General features: G+C 54.4%; 1 protein-coding gene across 2 annotated transcripts; it reads right to left on the reverse strand.

Moving 5' to 3' along the window:
* Nucleotides 1–284: 284 nt before the first annotated feature.
* P2RY2 (purinergic receptor P2Y2) lies at nucleotides 285–11,339 on the reverse strand. Of its 2 annotated transcripts, none has more exons than XM_050890974.1 (2): nucleotides 11,283–11,339; nucleotides 285–3,827 (listed from the first exon to the last, which is right to left on the reverse strand). In XM_050890974.1, the coding sequence occupies exon 2, from the start codon at nucleotides 3,821–3,823 to the stop codon at nucleotides 2,747–2,749; it is 1,077 nt and encodes a 358-aa protein (XP_050746931.1). In that variant the 5' UTR covers nucleotides 3,824–3,827; nucleotides 11,283–11,339; the 3' UTR covers nucleotides 285–2,746. The 2 variants fall into 2 exon arrangements, with proteins under 2 accessions (XP_050746931.1, XP_050746921.1); XM_050890964.1 differs by lacking the exon at nucleotides 11,283–11,339 and adding an exon at nucleotides 6,858–7,292.
* Nucleotides 11,340–20,279: the final 8,940 nt, after the last annotated feature.

Genomic DNA, 20,279 nt, shown 5'->3' on the forward strand with positions numbered 1-20,279 from the left:
AACCCTCCCCAATGAGCTGCTGGGTTTGGGGGTGCTCCAGCAGCCCTCTCCATCTCAGCTCCTTCTCACCTTGAGCAAGGATGAGAAGACCTGTCTCTTGGGGCGACCACCTCCTCCATGGACTCCAACAGGAGTTCAGATGCTGGAGGTATCTCCTGCGGAGCCCATGTGTGGACAGCTGTATCTGGAGCTTGAAATGTGTCTGTGACATTCAACAACACAGTTTCTATCCCCAGTATCCCCTCTTCTTTGTACATATCAGAGAGATGGCAGAAGAGCGCTCATAGTAGAAATAAATTTATTTACTATATGAAATCTGAGGTGTTTGCATGTTACAAAAATAAAAATGTACAGTCATTGTCACAAAACTCACTTTTTTTTTTAGTATAAGTTAGTGTTTTTACAAACAACAAAAAAATTCTATATAGAAATTTCCAGTTGGTACCTCTCCAACCCCCTCTGCATCTGAACAGTGCTGCTAGCTTGTGCGGGATCAGGATCAGAGAGGGACCCCTCCTGACGGGACTGGCAGTGTTGCCCAAGGTGGTGGTTTGAAGCCGGCTGATGCCAGCTTGGAGAAAGGCGGCATCACCGAGCAGGACTGCGGGAGTGAACTTTGAGCACATTTTTGTTGAATTATTCAGAGCACGTAACTTGGTGTTCATGCTGCTTTTTGGCAAGTGTGGGAGACCAGACAAGACTTGGCCTGGAGTAACGTTTGTACCAGTTCAGCTCTTCGGCTGAATTAATTTCTCCCAATTATTTGTCTCGCCCTGGTGACTACGCCGTGACCCTCCCCATAAAGCCAAGCTCCCTTCACAAGCACAAGGAAAAAAAGGCGCTGCCGCGGTGCAAGTCCTTTCTTAACCCAACCCTGTCCTAAAAGTTCACTCAAGGATGAGATGAACCACCCTACAAATGTCCTGTTTTTCTTTGCCGACGGTGCTCAGAGCTGAGACAGTCGCCTCCTTTGCCTCCTGTGGTTGTGACATTGTTGTTTGGGACAAGAACCCTCCATGGGACCACGGCTCCACCGAGCCGGGACCACAGGAACCTCCCAGTTAACCCTGAATGGTCCCAGCGACCCTTGACTGAACTCTGCTGGTTACGTCGCGGTGTGTCTTTATCTCCACCAAGCCACTTCATAAGAAGGAGGGATGGGAGAAACTAAGAAGAGGTCTGAGGAATTGGTCTAAACCAGAATCAAATGTGTTTGCCTAATCCTAAAATAGAGCCAGGGCTGCTTTTACAAAATATGACTCGTCCAGTGCTGCAGCACAAGCAATTTTCATTTTTGGGGCGAGGAATCAGCATCCTCGTGGCAAGGCTGGGCAAGGAAACCATGGACCTGGGCTCTTGGCTCTCTAACCCAACAATTACAGAGAGAAAGACCAAGTGGACCTTCTGGTGAAGTGTTTTGTGGATATTTTCTCCAGTTTACTTTGAACTGTTTTGGCTGATGGGGGATGCAAGGCCAAATCCAGACAGGACTGGGGTTAAGCTTAGCACCATGTTTACTGGTATGGCTCCTAATCCCAGGGTTTAGCGCTGCCAAATCTCCCGGGGAAGGTCTACACTGTCAGTAAGGGATATGCTGACTGGCTCCAGTGGAGCACTGGGATTACTGGGATTAGGGGGAGACCAGACAGCAGCATCCGGGCAGCATTTTGGGTCACACCAAGCTGCTAAAGGTCGCAGAGGGCTGTCACCTCTGAGCAGCAATGAGGACGTGACAGCACTCAGCCAAGGGGATGAGCAAGGGTCTTTGCTTCTTTGCTGGAAACATGAGGAGTCACTAGTAAGGGGGTTAAAAACAAGACATGGAGAGCTCACCCTACATTTTAATGAGCTGGAGATGATTATTAAAGTCAGCAGCTGAAAGAAAGCTACGGGTTCCTAAAAGCTTTTCAAGGGTGAACGTTGCTGTTGGGAAGCGCTAATGCGTCTTTTGGAAGATGTTGACCCCACTGGAGAAACTTACAGGGAACCTGCTTCATGGTATCAGTAAACTCCAGTGGGATGGTACCAGTATACTTCAGTGGGATGGAAGGTCCACCAGCACCCTTTTTAATGGGAAGCCAGTCCTTGGACAGGAGCTAGGAGTCCCCTCCCGGCTCTGCCAGCAGATGCCAGGGCTTGAAGCTGGGAGAGCATTTCTTCAGGGATGCAAAGCTGTGGGAGACCTTTCCCGCTGCGGGTGGTATTTGCGCTTGACATTTTCATCGACCTGTTCAGCAGAACTGCAGCTGACTCTCCTCATCGACCAAAAGCCTTTCCTCCCTTGCCAAGGCACAGAGAAACTCTTGCTACCTCTCTGCCAGGGAATCTGGAGAAAGGCAGATGGATTTCTTTAGGGGGACCTTTTGCACGCAACGTTTCTGCTTTAGAAAATGATCTAAGACATTCAGGGCATGATAATTTTTTAGCAGATTTGGCCACCATGATAGAGGTCACCCAGCCTCACTGGTGGAGAGATGCCATTCAGCGTTGAACAGAGAGGCAGGCTTGGACGAAGAGGCAGAGATACAGGGTTTGCGTGTATAACCACAGCAGCATCTTCCTGAAAAAAAAAGTTTGAAACAGCGACAAGCAGAGGAGCGCGTTTAACACGGACCATGCTGAAGTGGGTGCAAGCCAAGGCACCACAAACACCAAAAGCCTCGGGTCCCGAAGCATCCTGACCTCCCTTCACAGGTGGGATAAACCCTTCTGTCGCGGAGACGGTGCTGGCCGTGCCGGAGCAGAGCTAGGATTTCGCATCCTTGGATAACGTGTCTGTGTCACTGCTGGTTCCCAGCTGACTGTTGGGCACGATGCCCAGCGCCATTTCATTTTGAGGCTTCCCTGGCATTTTGTTGCCCGCAAACTTCATAAATCGTTGTCCTGCTAAGAAATACAAAATGGGATCCAAGCAGCTGTTGGTGCTAGCTAGGGGACGAGTCACCTTATAGACTAAATTGATAGCATTGAGGGTCTGACAGCTCAAGTCCCAGCTCCGGAAGGAGTAGTACAAGGTACGAGTGACATGGAAAGGAAGAAAACAAACAATGAAGACCACCAAGACGATGATTATCATCTTGACTGACTTCTTTTTGGATCGGGACAGCCGGGAGATCCCCCGTGTAGGCTGCAGCAGCCTCCGGGCCATTAGGCAGTAGCAGACGATGATGATGAGGAAAGGGATGCAGAAGAGCAGCACCAGCATCACCGAACTGTAAATGACAAACTGGCCAAAGAGGTCCTTGCTGGATGTGTCGTGGCAGGTGATGGTGTCACGCTTCACGCTGGTGGTGACAAAGAAGAGCACGGGCGACTGGCACACGACAGTCACGACCCAGACGATGACCGACACCCTCCGGGCGTAGCGAACATGTCCCCACTGCAGCGACTTCAGTGGGAAGCAGATGCCCAGGAATCGATGGATGCTGATGCAGAGGAGGAAAAGGATGCTGCAGTAGAGGTTGGTGTAAAACAAGAAGCGGACTATCTTACACAAGCCCACGCTGAAGGGCCAGTTGTCCCCCATGGCATAATAATAGACCAGGAGGGGAAGGGAGACCACGTAGAGCGTGTCGGACACGGCCAGGTTGAACATGTACGTGGTGGAGGCATTCCAGGTCTTGATCCTGAAGATGAAGACGTAGAGGGCCAGCAGGTTGAGAAAGAGTCCCACCACGCACACGATGCCATAGGAGATGGGCAGCAGGACATACTTGAAGTCCTCATCAAATATGCACTTGTAGGCGTTGTCTCCTGCACCACTTGGGTCCAAGGAGCTGTTGATGACTCTGGTCCAGGCTGGAGTTGTTGTTAGGTTCGCCATCACCCTGGGGGGAAAGCAAAGAGGCTGTAAGGACACAGAGGTAAGGAGCCCCTGGGAGAGGTGGGTTAGATGAGAAAACCCCAGTGCCACAATGCTGTGACACGTTGCGTGGTCCATGCTGTCATTATTACTACATACTATTACTATGCCCTTCCCGTCCCCTCCCATCGAAGTTGCTTGGCTGTGTCTATCCAAAAGCTGCCTGCGAGCACGGCTCGCTGTCTGGCAGGCAGTGCCATCTCAGTGCAGGTCACAATGACTCGAGAGGTGGCAGTGCGTGCCTCCTGCCAGCACATCGCATACCCACGAAGACCATGGCCTCATTGCGTTGGGTGTTGACACAACCGAGGGTAGTATGGAGGACTTAGGGTCAAGCAGATAAAGGGAGTTTTATTTGTCCTCATTTTGCATCTGGAGCCCAGAGGAGGAACTAAACTGCTCTGAAGTCACCAACAAATACCAGGCCACACCTGGGAGTCCAACTCAGATCTCCTGCAGCCCAGTTCAATGTCCCAACCCACCCTTCCCACCAGGTTCACGCAGAAATTTGGTCTCCTGCGCTACAGAACAGGAAAGATGCTCCCTTCTGTGTTTAACCATCCACGAGAAGTGACTCAGCTGAGCACCGAGAAAGGTGGGTCCTACTAAACCCCAGGCAGAAAGGGCAAGAAAAGGGAACCGTGCTCTTCAGCAAGCAATCCCTGTGACTGGCAGGGCCCTGATTGCAGAGGTCCTCAGCTCCTTCTGGTAGAGCAAACATCATCACAACATCTGGAGGCCCCCTGTAATCAAACCTTGCCAAAGGGAGTGTGTTCACCACCACAGGGGCTCTGCCTGGGTTGGTTGTTTATGATGATGATGGGGTTTTAATGGGTTTAGTGTTGGGCCTGATGGTGGCCATCTCGCTGGTCCTGCTTCCCGGCCTTGAGACCTGCTCCTTCAGCATCATCACCACCAGAAAGTCTGCCCATGCTTGTGCAAAGCTCATTTATGCATGGGAATGACCAGTTGAGACAAAAAAAAATGGACTCGAAAGAGTCTCTGCAGACACACAGAGTCTGGCACTGTCTGTGTCAGGAGGGACAAGGGCCCTTTTGTTCATCGGGGACAGCCCACGACCCAGCCGACACATGATCGCTCAGCAGGCCCATCAGCCAGGAATTAAATTAAAATGCATTTGCCTCCCTTCCCGTAAAACAAGCCGGTTTGATGTCACTGCTGTACCCTGTTACGGGAAGCCCGTAGAAACGGGGTTATAGGGAGATGAATCCAGCGCAGGAGCTCAGAGACTGGGAGCTACTGCAGGAGAAAAGGTTTGAGTAAAGGTGCCCTTTGAATGAGTATGTACGTGGGATGTGCCCTGACCCAAATCTCACCATGATTTTAGGTGGAAAAGAGCAATACCAGCCTTCTCAGCTAAATGGTTCAGCTCTAACCTGGTGCCACCACGCTGCGGGATGGCATGGGCATGTCCTCTCTTCCAAACAAGCACCATTTTGACCCAGAGCTATCCTGCACCTACCTCCAATTCAGATCCTGCAGGGAAGGAGGCAATGAGGGTCTCCTAGAAGCTGCCAACTTGGATGACCTCTCACCGAGGCGAAGCGCTATGGCATTAAACAGCACCTTGACAACTCATAGCTGATGGAGAAGGGGTGAAGTGATGCCTCCAGCCCATCACATGGGGATAACTCCAGTCCTTGCTCCAGGGACTGGATCAAACAACCTGTCCAGATGTGGCACAGACATGATTCCTGATGATGTTTCCCCCATTTCGCTGCTTTTCCCCTTGGAGCAGACCACAAGCAGCGCTGGCCGAGGCTCACGCTTCCCAAGGACGCGGGCAGAAACCACACACATGCTCACGCCCTGACTAATCTGCAACATCTGCAAAAACCCAAATATAACTTTGGGAACCACTCTGCTATGAACACGAGGATCCAGGACCGATCTTGCTCTGTCCTGGCCCCAGGGTTTTGCTTTTCCTGTGCCCGGTTCAGCTTTGGTCCCATCACCCTTCATCCTGCTTCCCTCAAGTCCTCGGCAATGGGGTTGTCCCTGCGGATGGAGAGGGTTGACAGTGCTCGGGCAGATGGGAAAACACTTCCCAGCTGCTCTTCTCCCCAGCTTCTTCCTTCCCTCTGAGCTTTGCAGATCTGCGGCCAACGAGACAGAGGTTGCCCGCAGACCTGGCAGCCGATTAAACGGGTCGGACAGGTCACCGTGACCAAGAGAAGCCACACAAGATGCCCTAAAAAGCGCAGGGAAGGGTTACAGAGCCCAGAGACTTCAGCCTTGCATGTGGTTTCTCCATGCCTTTACATCTGCATCCTCTCTGTCCCCTGCAGGCAACCCATCACCCAGCTCTGAAGCACCGATGGGGGCAAGATCACCCCATCTTCCAGCCCACCTCCCCGCAGGCTCCTGCGACCTCAGCTAGAAAGCCCAAGGCGTTTGAAACGCATCCGTAAGCCAAGGTGGGGAATCTCCTCCAGCGTGCAGGGCAGCACGGGCTGCCCCAGGCCATGCCGTGGCCATGGATGTGCCAAGATGCACATCTCCATCTTCAGGACAAGGAGCAAACAAGGCTCTCTGGTTGGCCTGAACGGGGTAATCACGGAGACAAAAACCCCGCTCACAAGGCAGCCTTGTCCTTGCCGTCGTGCTCTCCCTCCCTTTCCTTCTGGAAATGCAAAAGCCTTTCTTTTTTCTTTTTTTCCCTACTTTTGCCCAGAATCCCCAGGACAAAACCTGCTGTGTCTGTCGGGGCTGTGGCTGCAGTCCACCTCCTCGCCCCCGGCCCCGTTGCATCCGCCGCGAGCAAGCCGGAGAGGACGTGGCCAGCCAAGGCATGTGAAGGCACAAAAGCTGGCAGCTGCCCTTTCCTCTGCCTACGGGCCAGACGGCACGAACGCCAGCTCTTACAGTGATGCATCGAGCCCCCGGCAGGGACAAGGGGAGGGAGAAAGCAACAGCGATCCCTGAGGATGCCAAGCAGGATAAATACTTCTATGACTACCAAAAGCAAACCCACCACGATGCTTCAGTGAAGACCACCTGCATCTGCTTCATCGGCTCTCCCGGCCCTTCCCAGGGTCATGGCAGGAGGTTTTTTCTCTGGCGTTGAATGCAGGTGACCACGCACAGCTTTTTAGGTGCCCTCCGGCCACCCGTGCACAGCAAGGGTATCGCCCCGGCCAGCTTCCTCCGTGCTGGACCACGTGTTGGGTCTGAATGAACCCGGTTGCAACGGCTGGACCATCTCTCTCTTTGCAGCACGCCCTTGGACCTGTTTATTCCTTGGGACGTGGTTGTTTTTTCTTTTTTCCCCCGAAAACAGGTACCATCAGCTGTAGTGGATGAAGACAGCATGGGAGAGGAGCCCTGTGATGAGAGGAGCCCAGGCAGATCGGTGTTGCAATCCCGGCAGCCACGTGCCCTCAAATATATACACCCACAGGCATGCGCATGTGATGCCAGCATCCCAAAATGCTCCCGTAACAGTATCTACCATGGCCGGGCAGGGGATATTTAGATGAGTCAATACAGGGAAGGAGGGGGCTGTCATCGGAGAAGGTCATGGGCAGCCGAGGGATGGGCAGGACCCAGGGCCAGCACAGGGGGACCACGGGTTGGACACTGAATCACCGAGTAAAGGGCTTTAATCCTGGTTTCTGCCCCATTTTTCAGCATTCCCGGTGCCATCTCAGCAGTCACCATCCATCCTGTGGTGTTTTGTGCTTGGGAATCTGCCAGAAGAAGCAAACTCACAAACGCAAACAAAGCGCAACCAAATCACGGCTGCGATGAATGCGTTTTCACTGGGGGGGGGGGGGGGGGGGGGGGGTTGATGAGGTTTAATTGACCTTCTCAAATAATTCATGTGGATTAATTTACTGGCAGGACCTTACAGACACAGCCCTTCATTCTGCCGGTGCGAAGCCCTGGGAAATCAAACCCGCGCGGTGCAGACACACCGACTGCGACCGCAGCTCCCACCGTTTTACGCCGGAGGTCAAAATCACGATCCATTTACTGCACCTTCCCCGCTGACTCCTTTGCGACAGACACAAGGAGAGCGTGGGTGTTTTCCCTGCCCTAATTTATAGGCATTTAGTAGACTCATCAAAATCCTCGCTCCGGATCAGGAACTACTCTTGATGCTGGGAAGCAAACAACCTGGCATCGTTTTTCTCTCCTTTGGGACCGTGGTTGAAACCAAAAGCAAACAGACGGCGCGTTCGGATGCTACTGACCCTGTCTGTCTGGGAGACGTGAGATGGGACCAGGCTGAAATTTGAGCCTGGCCAAACTGCCTGGTTTTCATCTGCCCTTTCCATTTGGCTCCTTTCTGCTGCGGTGACCTTCAGCGCCTTTCTCCTCCGGGCTGGCTCCGGCCACCAGCGTGGGCTAAGGACATCTCCAGCTGTCCCGGTCCCACCACCCGCATCGCTCCCCGGCACTTCTCTCCAGCGATCCCAAGGCAAGATACCTCCAAGATACATTTCCAAGATACCCAAAAGCAAGCTTCAAGCAGCTTAAGGGGCTTTATCCATCTCCCTGCCCGGAGCCCCAGGCAATGTCCCTCTCTTATCCCCCATGGGTCTGACCTACCCCTTCCCCCATCCCCAAAACAGCCAGAAACCCTCATTCCTCCCAAAATAAGCTTGCAAAGAATCCGTGTTTATCTTCTTTTCCCCCCAAAAGCACCTTGGAGGGCACTGGGCAGCTCCGCTCCAGCTGGCAGAAATGAAGCTGCTCCACTGAAGCGGCCCGTGCCTCAGTTTCCCCTCCTGCCCCCAGGCTGAGAAACAGCAGAGCTGAATTTGTTTTCTCCATGAAAAGTATTTTTCTGAGGGAGTTTCGGTTTCCTAGAGGGTTTTTCAGTAACTTGACCCAAGCTAAAAAGGGGAGAGGGAGTTTAGATAAGATATAACGACCTAAAAAGAACTTTATGACTTTGTTTGTAGGTCAAATAAAATGTTTTGCTTTGAACCAAATGACTTTTTCTGGGAATTTCTGGTTTCCCCCAAGAAACTCCCTGAATTCCTCCCTGAATCAATCCCCCTGTGAGCCTCTGCTTCCCAGGCGGTACCAAAACCTCCCGCCTTCGTCCACACCACGGGAAGTCAATCCAGATTAATCAAAGCTGTGGCTTTAGAGGGAATTAGATAAAATCATTAAACCTATCAGTGCCGGCGCTCATGCATAATTAAAGCTGCCTTCGTTCGGTTGAACCTGACTCGATTCCCAGCACGGCAGGTCTCCGGGACGGATCCTGCTGGAAGCAAATATCACCCTGGCCAATATTTAATCCCTTCATCAACATTTCCCTTCCTGCTACAGCAAAGGTGATGTTCCCTGCGTGTTTTTCCCCTCCATCCCTACATCACCTGCCCTCGGGAAACCCTGCAGCATCCCATGGGGTTGGGGGCAGATCCTATTTGAGCCCCCAAACCTTGATTTTTATTTATCGCAGGGGAAAAACGAGGCGCTCGCATCCTTTAGGCTTCCTGGAGACAGAAAGGAGCCCTGTGCTGGTTTTTATACCAGGAATTTGCCTTTGGTTTTGCCCTCCACTATTTTCTGGTGCTCATCGGAGGAAGCAATGGTCGGACCGGGAGAAGAGTTTCTGCTCGATCACCTGCTTTTGGTAACTGTTTTACCCTGCAAGCCCCGCATCTGGGAGAAACGACATTTCCACAGAGACCTAACAGCCTCCTGCCCAAACCGAGGGAGTCACCCATCAACACCACAACCCCCCCGGCAACACCAAATGCACTCTGCCCATCTGGGAGATAACCAGCATCTGACACCGGGGATAACGCAATTATCAGGCTGGACCACGGCACCGGCGGTGACTGCGAAGCCAAAGCAGCACCAAACCCCAGAAAACCCCAGGCGGGGCGGCCTTTGGGTGATAATTTGCTCCTCCATAAGGAGCATCCCGCGGGAGCAAAAGGGTCTTTGCTTCATGGACTTGTTCCCGTTAAGGCTTTAACGGGGGACGTTCAGCATTAAGGAGGGACGACGGTGCGGCCGGCAGCACGCTCCGCTGCCAGCGAACTATTCCTGGCTTTGGCTTTATGTCAACAACCGGAGATAAAAATCACATCGGGCAGAGACGGAGTAAAGCCACTCAGAGCCGGGACAGTCAAAAATACTTCTCAGGGTTTTATAAACCCACTAAGTCCCGGGATACGGCCGCGCTCCAGGGCTCAGCAGCATATTTAGGGGTCTCCCCCTTTGCACTGGAGCTCCTTAGCCCATCAGCCACCGAGGCCGAAGGTCAAAGTTCCCTTTGCTCAGGTATAAATGAGGAAGAGGAACTGAGGGCACATGCCCAGCAGTAATGAAACGGCCCAATTTCGGCAGCGGCGAGCCTTGCGCCGGGGGCACCATCCCCCAGCGCCAACGGCCCCCCAGGAGCGGGGTTTGCCGCTCCCCGCCTCGTGCACAGGAAGGCAGTGGCTTGCCAAATGGCTTTTGCAATAAGCCGATAAGAAAACCAGAGCAGAAAGAGAAATAAGATGTTTCGCCCTTAAAGCTGCTCCTGCAGTGATGCCACCCAACACCCAGCTCCAGGGAAGGAGGCGCTTTTGGGGTTAGGAGCTATTAAAAGGAGTCAAAGGGTTTGAAACCAGAGTCTCACCGATCCCGGTGCAAACTAAAACACCCCCAAATAAATTACACAGAGAGGCCAGCATGCAAAGAGATGGAAAAACACAAGCTGGAGTAAAGCAGGGAGTCAGCTCCATGGCTTTTACCAGAGGTGTGTACAGGAAACTCCCGATAAACAGCCAGTGAATTCCCCCGGGCAGGGAGAAACCGAGCGGCAAAAGAGATTATTGGGAATTAATGCATAAACAATCAAATAATTCAGGCAAAGAGGAGCAAAGGGAGCCCAGGAGGCTTCCTCGAGTGCCCGGCTTGAACCGTTCATGCCAGCACCAGCCCATGCCAGCGGCTCGCTGCCTGCCGCTGCTCCGACCACCCCGTCTTTGGGGCAGTTTGGGGGTTTGGGGCAGTTTTAGCGGCAGTACGTGCAGTATGTGGGGTGTGAGCTGCCCCCCACACCGAGGAGGAGAACTGGGGTTCGGCTCTGCCCTTGCAGTGCCCTGCTCCCTGCTCTGGGTGCATGGGGACCCCGCGTCACCCACGTCACCCACCCAGCAGCAAGTGCCACCCCCCGTGTGTGTGCATGTGTGCGCGCACAGGGGTGCGTGCGTGTCCCCTCCACCGTGTGCATGTGTGTGCGTGAGCACAGGGGTGCGTGTGTGTGTGTGTCCCCCGCTCCCCCCCCCGTGCACGCGTTGCACACCCGCACCCCGGGGGTCGCACCCCCCTGTCCCGCACTCTCACACACCTTCCTGCGTGGGTGACACCCCCCCCCTCCCCGCACACCCCCCCCCCCCCCCATCCCCGCGGTCCCCCCCCGGCCGGCTGCGGCCCCGCTCACCGGGCGATGCCGAGCTGGTGGCTCCGTGCCGGGGGGCTCCGTGCCGATCGCCCCCGTTCCCTTCAGGCAGGCGGCGGAGGCAGCTCCATACCCGGGGCTCGGTCCTTCCCCCCTCCCCGTACCCGGTCCCGCGTGTGAACCGGGCAGCGGGACGGGGGCCGGGCGTGGGGCAGCACCGCCCTTCCCGGGGCTGGGAGCGGAGCTGGGAGCGGGGCTGGACCGCCCTTCCCGAGGTTGGGAGCGGGCCTGGGACCGCCCCCCCCCCCCCCCCCCCCCCCTCCGGGGATGGGACCGGACAGGAGCCCGACCGCTTCCCCCCTTCCTCCCCGGGAATGGGAACCGGAGCTGGGGCTAGGACAGGAGCCCCCCCCCCTCCGGGGATGGGACCATGGATGGGATTGGGGCTGGGACTGGGGCTGGGACTGGGACCGGAGTCCTCCTCCCCATCGGCGCTGGGACAGGCGCTGATGCTAGGACAGGAGCCCCCCCCTCCCCGCTCCAAGGATGGGAGCACGGGTGGGATCGGGGCAGAAGCACCCCCTCCGGGGATGGGATCAGGGCTGGGACCAGGGCTGGATCCCACCCGCCTGGGGCTGGGACCAGTCACCCCCATTGCATCCAACCTCCCCCCATCCGTAGCAGACCCCGGGTCCCCGGAGAGCTGCCTCCCCCGGGGAGTGCCCTGGTGACCCCCCCACCCCTGCATCCCGGGGTGCCCTGGTACTGGAGCTTGCCCCAGTGGCAGAGCCCACAGTCCCTTACCCGGGGCATGGAGCAGCCACGGGGGGATAAGGGGGTCCCAGGAGCAGCCCTGGAGGCGAAGAAATGCCTCCGAACTGGGTGGACGAGCCCGGCTTGGGGCTCCTCCCATGGCCACCCTGACGTGGGACACCATCCCACCGTGGGTGACACCAAGCTGTGCCCCATGGAGCCCAGGGAGGGTACCAATGCACCTCAGGTGATGCTCCACAGCACATCCCTCGCTGCAAGTGGGCTTCGTTTCCAAGGGAAGCAGAGGGATGGGGGACATGAGATGGTAAAGGGACTCTGAGACCAACTTTGACTCTAATTTTAGCTCTCAGGAGCAGTTCCCACCAACCAGTCAGCAAGCTGTCAAAACCAGCTGCCTTGCCATGAATTCCCCGGGTTGGGGGAATTTCTTTTAGAGAAGAGTAAATTTGGGGGGCTGATTCATTGCAGCTTCTCCTGCTCCACTCTCATTTTCCTGGGAGCCACGTGTCGGCACAATGCTTCTTCCTTGGGGATACAGGTAAACCCTTGGGAAAGGGGATGCTGTGCCTCTTGCATCCCAACGCTGGGACTTTTCAGCCAGGGAAGAGATTGCTGCAGCCAGGAGGACGTGGCAGAAGGTTTGCCCGAGGTTTGCTCCTTGCTGTGTCTTCTCCTGCGAACTGCTGGGGGCTGGGTTCAACCACAAATGGGGGCCCAGCTCCTGCAGAGGGTAGCAGACCTGTCAAAATCCCTCTGCCGGGATGCAAAACATCTACAGAAACGTGAGGGCAAACTGGACCATACTGTGGAAGAGAAGTCCTTCAAGGGTCCTTCATTTCGAGGAAATACATTGAGTTTGGGTGCTGTGGGTGTGAGCTGGGGAATTGTATCCCCCATGTCCCCCAAACACCCTACAGAGATGCTCTGGGGTCTGTCCCCACTGAGTCCTGGCACAACACGGCCTCCCAAGAAGCTGCAGGAAGCTATGGAGGGCCACCACTGTCTTCATAGCCTGCCCTCTCCCTGCAGATGATTGATGCCCAAGTGAAGCAGCGGCCAGGTTCAACCCTACCTCCCCAGTGGGGCTCACTCACCTGGGCTGAAAAACCTTCAAATTTGGGGGGGGCTGGAGGGTTTCTGGACAGGATGAGGCCGGAGAACAAGCCCCACTGAATCACGTGCAGGTGGCCCAGTTGTTTTCCACCGCCGCGAGCGCAGAGCGAGCCCCAGCGCTCCCCCGTGTATTCCCCATCTGCGTCCGTGGACGTAAGCCAGATCCTCCTTCTGCAGCTGGATCCGATTTCACACGGGACCTCCTTAGGCCTCCTGGATACGGCCAGGGGGGACCATAAAGCCCCCGAGGGAGGAGGGAGAGGGCACCGCTGCCATCTATTATTCAAAAGCAGAAAGTGGCAGCCAGCTAAGCAGGCATTAGCCAGTGCAAAGAAGGTATGCAAGTCTGGCACGGAAACGGTGCTGCAGAGATCTTGCTGATGGACCTCCATGCCAGAAAACAACAACAAAAAAATGCCTGTTTCCTTCTTCTGATGTCATTTGTTTGAGGAGGGAAAACAATACATCACGTCGCAGCTATTTGGGGCTGATAAGGGAGGAAGCACAAGCGTCTTGCTTGCACAGAGGGAGGGAGATGCCTGGGCAGAGCTGCTGAGTGAGGCTCAGACCGGTGAAGCTGCCTAGCAGTGCCCTGCTGGGATGCCAGCGTGGTGCCGAGTTAAGCTCATCTCTCTGGGATTTGGAAACGCTTCTTGGGCAAGGGTTGGGTTAACCGGACCATAGCACTCCGGTTTCATCCTCCAAATCCTTCACCTTGGCTCCCTCCGAAGGAGGGATGATGTCCAGAGATGATGGATGGAGATGTGGATCATGTCCAGAGATTTGTTGTCTGTCCTTGCATGAGCTTTGGCCCACGGAGTGATCACGGCTGCTCAGCAGCCCTCGCCCGGCGCCATTTCCCCCAGCCTGATCCTCCGAGTTCTGAACACCCGCAACTCTTCCACCGCCAGATAAAGCCAAACAACTCAAGACAAGAGGCAGGCGGCTTTTTCATGTCAAGGGGTGATTAATTATGGCCACGACTGGCTGAGAGGTTTGGTTGGCAGCTTGTTGCTGGATGCTTCAACAAGCAAGAGGAGATGTTTTTTCTAAAAGCTTGTTCGGAGCAGTGAAGTGGTCCCCTGGAGAGTCCTCTTCCCATCAGACCTTTTCCAAGCCTGCCTGAAGTCCCAGCAGCTTCCAGCAAGCACCTTCACTGCCCACTGCAAGGAAAACCCTTTCCTTCCCCTTCTTTTGCATTTTCTCACCTTTCTCCACTCATTTGGGTGTGAGGGAGATGGGAGAAGGATTGTTACCCTCTGATGTCCACCCTAACCCACCTTACTCATTTCCATCCTTCATGCAGGTGACGGTCACCCATTGCCCATGGGAGACCAAGAGTCTCCCTCCCCAAAAATCTCCATTTTCCAGCTCCAAAGCAGCTCAAACAAGCCAAAGACAGAGGCAGATGTTTTAAATCCAGTTGAGAAGCGAATGATTTGTGCAGCTGCAGCACGGAAGGCGGAGGCAAGCGGCGATACCCATTCAAGCCGAGCTGGAAAGCAGCCCCGCATTTCCCTTCACGGCTTCATTTTTCAACCGTTTTGGCAGCGATGCAGGTTTCTAAGACGCTTTCAAAACATTTCCATGTTGTCTAGCAGGGAGGAATGCGATATAGGAACGGGAGGACTGGGAAGGTCAGGGTGGCCACAGCAGAGCCCTGGGCTGCACCCACGGGTGCAGCTTAAACCTGCGGCACAGGCAGGGGAACACCGGCAGAAGTGCTTGAGACAAGCTGGGATATATCAGATCTCTTCTTGCTTTTTTTTAAAGCCTTAGTGGAAGCAAGGAGGAAAGTTTTCAGACACGTCTTGGGTTGAGCCTGCAGACCTGCCTCGCGTTTGTTGGTGGCAGAGGAAAGGGTCATGAACGCTCATCTAAATCAATGTAAGTGCAAACTGATGCCCTGATCCAACCTGGCCATGGGCATTTGATCACTTCTTGTGGTCTCTTGGCTGGTAAGATGTTCAGCCGCCTAATGGGAGGCAGAAATATGCCCTGTGTGACGGGATGCAGGAGGGACATCCTATGGGAGCAGGGGGGACATCCCACCGGAGCAGGTCTGATTTTGCAGCTTCCCAAGGTGGCTGCAATTTCCCTCCAGGATGCTCTAATTCAGGACCATCAGCAACTTTTAAGAGGCAGCAAAAACCAATCCAGCTGGAGGATGAAGCATCCGCTCATGGTGGTGAACGCCAACGGGGTGTGCAGGGGATGAGGTCAGGTGTGGTGGGTACCCACTGGGTGCTTTGGAGACATGGGAGGACCTTCCCAGCCACCAACTGAGCTCCAAAGCAGGGTTGATTAGAGAAAAAGGTGTTGGAGGTGGGAGCTGGGGCTGGAAAAACACCATGAGCCAGTCCCTCTGTCCATCCATCATACGCACGCGCTCCTGTATGAATCTCCTCCTGCCGTCCCTGAGGCTGATGGCATTTGGGGGAGCAGCACCCAAAAGCCACAAGCACGGTGGCGGGTGGGTGGGTGCTGAGCACAGAAAGGCACCCTCCACCCTTTTTCCACTCATCCCTGCAACGAGAACCGACAAGCGGGTGCAGATGGGGCCCAGGGGACCTTTGCTGTCCGGGGCTGCACCCAGTGGGTACGGCCTGGGGAAGGGGGCACTTGGAGGAGACCTGATGCACATGATGCTCGCTGGAGCAAGCAGCTGGAAGCAGCAAGACTTGATCTTTTCCACATTGCTTCAGTGCAGAGAGGGCTTTGCTCTGCGGCTTTAGCCATCTGGCTGTCTATTTTTTATTCTTCAGCAGCGGTTGGGGGTTTTTTTTAGCCCGGCTTTCGTTTCCTCCCCACCGAGCGCATGTGATGCTCCAGGCCTCCTCCTCCACCGACCGCGGGGCTTCAGAGCAGGAGGGTGATGGAGGTGGCAGGCTTCGAGCCGCTCACTTTTCTTCCAAGCTCCTACATAACCCAGCTTTTCTGGAGGCGTTTGCAAACTCCAAGCGCATCCCCCTCCCTCAGGAGGATGCTTGCAGAGAGCGATTCAGGTGCTGCCACGACCTCCCAGGCGGCAGGAGCCTGCTGCTGGGCCCTGAAGCACAAGGATCCCGTTGTGGCTGACAGTGTTGCTTCTATAAAGACCTTAAATAAACACAACGCACCGGGGCAGGCATGTTAAAATTAACCCATCGGCTTGGGCTACGTGTGCTGTGGGCAGTGCAAGCTGGTTCGAGCAGGCGTGCAGCGGCAGCGGACGTGGTTCTGCACCGCAGCCGGAGGAGGGAGGGAGGGGTGTCACAACGATGCCACAAAACCCCGCGGGCTGGTGGGATCAGCCTTCCTCCCCGGTGGGTGTCATCCTCAGCTCTGCTGCTGCTGACCCCACCGACGGCTTTCTTAGAAGCGGAGATGCTGAGTTCTCTGCCAAATTTTGCGACGCTCTTTGCCGCTTCCTCTTCTGCATCTTCCTCTGGGAGTGCCCAGAAAATAGCAAATAAGGCTGAGATTTGAAAAAAAAAGAACCAAGGTCTTATTCAAGAGCTGGGGTTTTGGGGGCTTTGAGTGAGTTGCAACAACAAGAGGTGCTGGAAGAGGCGGCCAGGAGGAGAGATGTTGCCCTGAGCATGGCTGGTGCTGCTGGAAGGGGTTGCGCACTGATCTTGGTGTCCAAGAGAGCAGGTAAGCACATGTCCTGAAACCAAGTCTTCCTAAAAACAGCAGCAGTGGCCCATCCACGTAATGTTCCAAGCCTAAAATAGCGCTCGGGGAGAGGCTTCCCTAAAAAAGGCTCATTTCTCTATTTGCAGAGCTGGTGAAGAGCTGGGCAGGCGTGGGTCCAACCATGCATGGACCCCTTGTAGCAGCGTGGTGGGACGCAGCGGGCATGGGCAGTTGGATCGTGGGGTCCAGTTGCCCCCCAAATTTTGTGGGGTCACTGCTTGACTGACCCGCCAGCAGCTCAGCCTGAAGGTGGAAGCCACAGCCTGGCACCACAGCGGATTTTGCTCTGGCTCCTCCAGTCAGAGGTTGGTTTATTGGATGGGATGGCAGGACGCCCATAGCATCCTGTGTCTCCCATTTTTTACCTATTCCTCATGAAGGACCCAGCAGACAAGACCCGCAGAGACACTCAGGAGCAAGTTCCCATCAGTGGTGGGGGAAAAGCCATTTTACAGTAGTTTTCTGGGTCATTATTCTTGCTCTTGGCTCCCAGCAGTGAGACCATGGAGACCAGTGCAGGGTCCCACCCTGGAATCCCTTTGTTTCCAAAAAAATACTTGTTCTCAATATGGAGCTTTTGAATTCACTTCCTTCCCCTCCTGCTTCAAAATAACCTTTGCATCCTCAGGGAGACTCGTGCTGAGACAACCCAGGGTATGGCGCTGGGAGGGCAGACAGGCGTGTGGACCCCAGAAAGCCACTGCTCCCTGCGGATGCCACGCGGTGAGGGATGCTCCTTATCCAGCTCAGCCCAGAAAACAAGAGATTTGCTCAGCCCCAGACTGCCCAGGCAGGGCTGGGAGAGCACGCACACAAGCGATGCCAGGATGAGTCCAGCCCCTGCATGGCCCCTTGGAGATGTCCATCTAAATTAACATTTCAAATGGGTGAAAGAACCACACCGAGTTCCTCTTTAGACCCCGAACCGAACGCACTCCTATTTGATGAGCGGGTGAGGATGGGAGTGTAGCGTTACACCTTCACAATACTCCAACCACCCTCCTCAGGGACCCATCCTGCTTCCTGCCCGTTGGAAGAAGGTTGGTGGCATCCTCCTGCACACAAGTCATCCCTTAGCAGCTTCCCCATGGATACAAACCCCGTTTGAAGCGGACCTACATTAGGTCCACTTCAATTCTCAATAAAAACCTCCCTGCAGAGGATGGATGCAATTCAGCTACTCCATTTTAAAACCCTTCCTATCATCAAGATTGATTTTCTGGCATTTTTCAGTATTTTCTCATTGAAAACACCAATTAAACCCAAACTGGGCTCACAAAGCCTACCCTGCGGAGCGCAGAGCTCTGCGGCCCGCACGTATTTCCCTGGCCATGGCTGGAGTGGGGTCAGAGCAACTGGGGAGGTGGGAAATTGGGTCCACATGGATTTCTCCTGGGGAAATGCAGGCCGATGGTTGGGTGCTGCATCATGGATGTGCAGTTTTTTTAACCTCCAACCGAGCGAGATAGGAGGCACTTGCTTTTCCGTGTCCACCCTGTGATAACCCACCCCTCGGGAGGGAGACCAGCCTAAAGGCTCGCTCCCAACTGGTGTCCTTGTCAGGAGTCCAATATTGTTATCTAGGGCCTGGCTGGTGTTTCTTATTTGGATCTTTGCCATCGCAGTTAAAATAACTCTCCCACCACTCCCAGCATTTAAAGGTCACGTTCCAGGGATTAATCTGGAGTCTTTTGGGCTGGCTCCTTGGCTGGCTCCTTGGCTTGGCATCACTAATGGGACTGATGTGGAGCAAGAGCATCATGGTGCTGGGTGTGCACTCCCAGTGCTGGAGATCTCCTGGCTGGGAGCGGGCTTGTCACCAGCACCAGGTTCAACATCTTTGGCGAGCTGGGGATGTAGCTATCAGCAAGACTTTGCTAAACAGAAGCCAATTCCTCCAGGTCAAATGACTATTTCCTTGTAAATCTGCTTCTAGCCCTTGGCCGAGCAGTCCTGGGAAGTCCAGATTTGCAAAACAAGCTTTGGAGGCAATAGTGTTTATCTGACCAACTCAGACAGTTGGTCCTGTGCTTGGGTTTTGCCCAGACAAGTCCTGGAATCAAAGGAATGGGTTTCCAAGCTAAATATAAGCAGAGAGCAACTGAGTGCTTGATGAAGTGGGTATCGGTTAGGCCATCTCTAAATGAAAAGATAAATTGTGCCTAAGGAGCAAAGGACGTGTAGGCAAGCAGAGAGAGAAGGGGAAGAGAAATGATGATGCTGTTATCGCCAAGGAAAGAGAGAGATAGTTGATAGTCTGTGACGCAGAAGACGGAGGAGGAAGGATAACAGGACCTGTAGTGTGTCCTCTGCAGAGAGACGTAAACCTTTACAACAACGTCATTTTTTCAGCTGGATGAACCAAACCTGTGGCATCCGAATTTGCAAGAAGCAGCCTGGGAGACGCTTTAACTAGAAGGGCTCCTCCCCCGTGTCCCCCAGGGCTGCTCCTGGGGCCAATGGGGCTTTCCCAGGAGAGGTGATGGTGGTGTTCCTTGGGATTGCTGCCTTCGTTCTCTTCCCATGATGAGGGCCGAAGAGACCTGCTCGAGTGAGTCTTGATTATCATGGCAACACCACCGACATCGCCACCACTGATATTTCAGGGTGAGTATGAGGGAAAACTGCTCCGCCATGAGCAGGTTGTGCAACCTCTGTCCTTGGAGGTTTTCAAGACCCAACTGAATAAAGCCCTGCACAACCTCGTCTCACCCCAGAGCTGCGCCTGCCATGACCAGGAGGTTGGACCGGAGACTTCCTGAGGTCCCTTCCGACCTGAGTTATCCTGTCATCCCCTGATCAGGAGATCCCAGCAGAGTGGGGTCAGGCTGAACGTGCTGACACACACCAGTGATGGAGCAGCACTGTGGTCTGGTCCGTCGTGGCTCCATTGTGCTGAGCCCTAAGTCTCTGTCTCAAACTGGGTGAGTGCCAGGAAGTTTTGCTGAGACCGGTAGATAACCAGGTCCATTTTTTTTAGCTGCCACATGAATTTCACCCTGCAGCCTCTCACGAAAGCCAGTAACTAGTGCTTGACTTGATCTCTGTTAGAAAGGCATCGCGTCTTGTGCTAGAGACATCCATGGGGAGACCCCACTGCCTCTTGCCAAGATGGTCTTTTCATTTAACGCTGCTTCTTTCCCACAGTCTCTGCCCTATGCATTAACCTTTGGCGTCTTATTTCATATAAGCATGTGTCTGGCTTGGACATCTAGTGACCAAAGGGCCCTTTGACACATGACATAGGGCCTCGTGTCATGCAAGCCAGGTCTTGATCTTCCTTTTAGCAATTCGAGCAGGTCTTTTTGGAAAGGAGAAGCTGAGCTGGCCTTTTCTGGGCTGCAAACTGAACGGGTGGAGGGTGGTCACCAGCAGACACTTCCCAGCCTGTTTCAAGTCAAGGGGAAAGCCCTGGGTTTACAGTGAGAGATGGACCACGCACAAGGTACCCGTGGAAAATAGACGATGGCTTTG

This window comes from Gymnogyps californianus, chromosome 1, assembly GCF_018139145.2.
Source record: "Gymnogyps californianus isolate 813 chromosome 1, ASM1813914v2, whole genome shotgun sequence".
In the NCBI taxonomy this organism is placed as follows: Eukaryota; Metazoa; Chordata; class Aves; order Accipitriformes; family Cathartidae; genus Gymnogyps; species Gymnogyps californianus.

Bases quoted from the DNA above. Each gene is read 5' to 3' on its own strand.
- P2RY2 (XM_050890964.1), bottom strand. From the start codon at position 6,895: ATGAAGCAGATGCAGGTGGTCTTCACTGAAGCATCGTG. The intron at 3,828-6,857 runs GTGGGTTTGCTT...CTTTCCCCCCAG, and splicing joins GTCTTCACTGAAGCATCGTG to GGTGATGGCGAACCTAACAA.